The sequence below is a fragment of the Plectropomus leopardus genome, chromosome 7 (genome assembly GCF_008729295.1).
Source record: "Plectropomus leopardus isolate mb chromosome 7, YSFRI_Pleo_2.0, whole genome shotgun sequence".
Classification (NCBI taxonomy): domain Eukaryota; kingdom Metazoa; phylum Chordata; class Actinopteri; order Perciformes; family Serranidae; genus Plectropomus; species Plectropomus leopardus.
In genome coordinates this window covers 35,780,436-35,785,598 of record NC_056469.1, presented here as the reverse complement: position 1 = coordinate 35,785,598, position 5,163 = coordinate 35,780,436, and the positions used below count along the sequence as shown (strand labels likewise).

The window sequence follows — 5,163 nt, the reverse complement described above, 5'->3', positions numbered from 1 at the left end:
ACAGTAATAGAAAATTATCACGTGTTTTATATTGCGGCTGTGGCTCACAAATAAAGCAGTTCATCCACTACGATCAGCGGTTTGATCCCTGGCTCCCCTAGTCAACATGTCGAAGTATCCTTGGGAAAGATACTGAATCCAAAATTGCTCCCAAAACTGTGCCATTGATGTGTGAGAGTGTGATGTATTACTCAGGAGTGGATGAATGTGACATGCAGTGTGAAGGCGCTTTGAGTGGTCGGAAGAAAAGCGCCATGCAAGTGCAGTTCACTTACCATTCACTTTTTTATATCACTGTAGGCTCTGAAAGGAACCTTGGGCTTTCCTCTAGTTCGCTTTGAAGATGCTGTCATCAACATGTACCCATTCACCAGAGTGCACCCCTATGAAACCCAAGAGATCATCATCAACGACATCCTCAAGCACTTCAGAGAGGTAAGCAGTTTGGAAGTGCTGCTTTCTGATTTTGCTTCTGAATTGAGTCTCGTCTGAAAAATTATCAGAAATTCTGAAGTTTTATAGATATAATTCACATTTACTGCAGTTGGGACACTGTTTGGCATCCCCCCTTGTTGCGACTGTGTTGGCCTGATGTCTTGTAGTGCTAAAAATAGAAGTTACCTATGCTCATAACCCATTCTTTATGGTTTAAAGACATCCTTCATGGTGCTTGAACATATCTGATGTATACTGAAAGGGTCCTACTTAGAGCTCTAATGGGGCCAAAAAAATCAGCCCTGACCCTGCATGAACCCACATAGTTTATGTCCAAGCCCAGCTCTAACTTGACCCATGGCAGCAGCTTTGGGCCAGAATCTCATTGAAAACTTGAATTTGAAAATATGAACTAAATATTAATTATATATTATGAAATAAATATATATTGTGATTTTTTTAAATCTGAAAACATGTACATGCTAAGGGCTAGTATGTTTCCTCGTACCAATTCTTCTTCTCTTCCTTCTGTTAGTCCATCGTCTCATGCACGACAGGTTCAGGTCTGTCTAGTATGCAGGGTGATAGCAGGTGATGCAGATGATGACTCTTGCTCACTGCTGCATGTAATGCACACCACCCCCACTGCTGAGGAGACAGAAGCAAATACTGCCAACCAAGTCACCTTGCAGCCCCTCTCTCTCCCCCTTTTTCTCGTTCTTTCTCATGTGTGCTCTCTCTCCCCCGCTTTTCCATTCACTCATTTGTTCTGTCACCTTTCCCTCTCTCTACCCTCTTTGTCTCCTTTTCCCTCTTAATTCAGTTAGTTACATTTCCTGCCAGAGTGCCATTTAAGCACAAGACAGTTTACAACAGTTTTATTTTAAAAAAAAAAAAAGGTAAATTAAAAAAAAAAAAAAAAAAAAGAAGCACTGAATCATTGAGAACCTGACCCGATTTGCAGCCTGGTGGAGTGGGTCAGGCCCAGTCGGAGTGGGTCAGGCCCAGTCGGGTTCAGGCAGAGAATCAAAGCTCTGATCCTCCTCAAAATTTGACAGTTCTTTTGGGGGGGCTTAATGTCATTATCTCTTATTTTTTCTCCTCTATCTTGTGATCATTCTTGATTACTGTCCTAATATCTATATTTTATACATTTTAATAAAGCAGTTGTTTATTTCAGTGTACATGTATACATATAATTTATATATTTTTCATATGTATGCATGTAGATGTGTGTGGGGTTTTTTCTTTTCTTTTTTCCAGATGCACACTTGTATTGCTCACTCATATCTGTGTACAGATCTGGCCAACGATGGCTTTTATATCAGTCAAAGAGATCTCAAGGATAATTTATTGTCATTCTGTACATGTTGACACATAAAAAGAACTAACCTAGCAGCTGAGGTCCAGCAGTATACAATAAAGTGACATTGTACAAAAAATAAATAAATACATACATACATACATACATATTTCCATACATAAATACATATATAAAAAACTAGAAATAACTTCATACCAGAGATTTATATATAAAAGGTTTTTTTTAAAGGCCTATAAAAAAGAGAGAGAGTTATGTAATTAAAACAGAGCAGCATGTTAAAATCAGAGCAACATGTAAAAACAGTGCTGCATCATAGCAGTAGCAGCACAGCAGAGGAAAGGGGCAGTGAGGTCAGGAGTTCACAGGTCTCACAGGCTCTGGGAAGAAGCTGACTCTCAGCCTTGATGGTTTGGATCTGTACTTACTCCAAGTTGATAGTCAATCAGTCAAACATTACTGCCTGGAACTGATTCTCTGCATCTCATCATAAAATTGGGCTCCGAGGTTGATCGGTTCGTTCTGTAATCAGAAGGTCAAAGGTTCAAGCCCCAGCTCATCACATCAACATGTTGAAGTTTCCTTTGGCAAGATACTGAGCCACTGTGAGGTCTGTGTCAGATCATTACTGTGCAATGTTTCTTGTCTGTAGGAGCTGATCAGCCAGGCAGCTCAGATCCTAGGCTCTGTGGATTTTCTGGGAAACCCTATGGGCCTCCTCAACGACGTCACTGAGGGTGTGTCTGAGCTCATCAAGTACGGCAACGTGGGTGGTCTCATACGCAATGTGACTCATGGTGTGTCCAACTCTGCTGCCAAGGTACACCTCTGCTTAGCTGTGTAAAAGTGACTATCTCTTTCTCTAACTATTTTGCTATATTTTTTGCAACATATTTTCTATCGTCACTGGTGCATCAAAAAAATTATTTCATCTGAATGTATTGCTTGGCTGTTGTATTGCTGTATTTTATTATTCAGGCTGTCATGTTAATGTGTCCTACAAGAGCATATACTGTACCTGTTAAGAAACGTATAAGTGAAAAGCATGTGAAAACTGTAATAGTGAAAGAAGCCATACGGTGTGAACATTTTCCTGATCTCTGTGTGTCAGTTTGCGGGGACTTTATCAGATGGGCTGGGGAAGACCATGGACAACCGGCACCAGAGCGAGCGAGAGTACATTAGATACCACGGAGCCACCAGTGGAGAGCATCTGGTAGCGGGGATCCATGGACTGGCTCATGGTAGGACCTGGCTCAATTTCTGTGTTTGGTTACCACAGTTACAGTAGAGCCAGCAAGCACAATAATCATTTAGCAGGTGTAAAAGGAACTTTTCTCACCTGAACACAGAATAAATGACATTATCTACCAATTGTTTTTGGGCAGTCATCAATATAAGCAGTGTTACAGTTATGAATATATGAAAGTATTATTTATGTAAGTATGAATAAGGTAGAAGGTAGATTTGTTAGTTAGGAAATTTTTTTTGTAACTATAGAAATTACATTTTCCTTGATCCTGCCACATCTTTGGAGTTGAAGGATGAGTTGATTCAAATCACTAGCTACTATGAAAATTTCATCCAGTTGCTTGGGCATGTTGTTGCTGGTTGCATCATTCAATTCCTGCAGTGCATTTTTTGATTTTGCATCAGAATCTTGGGTTCTATTGGCTCAGAACAAGGTCCGCCCATCCAGTGCAATAGGTTGATGCAGGTGGTTTGGGGTTAACTGTTACTGAGCAGTCTGTGATTTGCTGAGTGAGCCTCAATCATATCTCATCCACTTTATTCTCCTGCATAATGGACATTAGCCAGAAGAAGGCTTGGTAGAGGAACAGCTTTCGTTCCAAATCGAGTCAGCCTCACCGTGACGCCAGCTCTGCTCCCTCTCCGTCATGCTCTTTCGGTTTATTTTCCCCCATCTGCTTCGACTGGCTGCTTGGAATACGTCGATGATGGGTGCATTCAGTCCAAAACCCACATAACTTTTCCAGATGTTAGGAAGTGCTCCTATATCATAGAAAAGTCATGCTTCAGCAGCAGGGGTCATGGAGGCCAAGAAATAGAAAAATATATATATATAATATAAACAATGCAAATAGTGCTGTAAAACTACATCATAAAAACAACAACTCTAGTGTCCAAGTATATCTGGATGGTAAACAGAAGGAAGCTTTTATATTATGTGTTATGGGGTTTCTGTGCCTTTAACCTTGCTGTCTGTTGATGATCAGGGTCACTTCACATAATGTCAGGTGTTGTTCTAATTAGTAAAAGAGGTTTGGAAATGCAAGAACAGTGTCACGAAAAAAAATGTAATTTTACTGTTTTGCAGCCAGTTGATTAATGTCCAAATAGTCAAAATGTTGATCAGTTGGCTATAATAGTAATGAGTTTATTACCTCCTGCTGCAAGTCTCTATACAAGCTGCTCTTTACTAATTTGCCCGTGTGGAATTAAGTTGTTTTGAATTTGAATGTTTTAATGGGAAATCCATTAATCGGGAGGATTGACCCCAGGAATCGTGGGAAAAAGTGTATTGAAGTCTTGTGGTATGTTCAATAAAAAATCAATAGGAAAGCTAGCGATAGCTTTCTGACCGTCCCATTCTTCTAAGGGTAATATCTGAGAAATGTCTTGAGGGAATTCCTTCAAATTTGGCTCAAACCTATATTGGAACCTTCCGATTAAAGGACGACCCGCTCTACCTCTGAGCCACAGCCTCCCCATTAAAGCACAGTGCATACAGTATATAGCAAATTCATTCAGTGTATGTAAGTGTACCTGACTTGTTTCAGCATGCAGGGATTAATCAGATGCTTCATATCAGCTCCAGTTCGTACAGTGTGTCCACATTTAAAGTTGCTGCAGCTCTTGCTGTGTACTCTCAAAAGCATTATGCATGCCTGTCAGTGGTCCCAGTCTGTCTGTGCTTCTTAAAGTTACAATATGTGTAAATTTGCATGTCCTCTTAAGTACATTTCCTGTGTCCTAGGTATCATTGGAGGCATGACGAGCATCATTACGTCCACAGTGGAGGGTGTGAAGACAGAGGGTGGAGTCAGCGGCTTCTTCTCAGGCCTGGGTAAAGGTCTGGTTGGCACTGTAACCAAACCAGTGGCTGGAGCTCTGGACTTTGCCTCAGAGACAGCACAGACGGTCCGTGACATGGCTAGCCTCAGTAACCACAGGTGGGTTGAGTGTCTTACTTTATTGTCAGAACTGCTGAAAAATGACTGTACCTTTTGTATTACATGGAATCAAAGACACTTTCAGGTCTCTACAGAGAAAACACTGAGAGCTGAATTTCCTGATACATAAAATAGATTGCCAAAGTTGATGATACAATAAGGAGGTGTCTGCTGTGAGCTGACTTGAAAATGTAATTAATGACTAGATTTTAT

The 5,163-nt window shown here is 40.6% G+C and overlaps 1 protein-coding gene across 1 annotated transcript in view; it reads left to right on the top strand.

The window, feature by feature from the left end:
* The first annotated feature begins 277 nt into the window (after nucleotides 1-277).
* The window catches only part of LOC121945702 (collagen alpha-1(I) chain-like), a 23,879-nt gene continuing 18,993 nt past the window's right edge, over nucleotides 278-5,163 (top strand). The window contains exons 1-4 of the mRNA XM_042489998.1: nucleotides 278-435; nucleotides 2,409-2,576; nucleotides 2,868-3,000; nucleotides 4,755-4,997. Coding sequence (XP_042345932.1) covers nucleotides 358-435; nucleotides 2,409-2,576; nucleotides 2,868-3,000; nucleotides 4,755-4,997 — 622 coding nt within the window. The 5' untranslated portion in view covers nucleotides 278-357. The remainder of the gene's footprint in view (nucleotides 436-2,408; nucleotides 2,577-2,867; nucleotides 3,001-4,754; nucleotides 4,998-5,163) is intronic.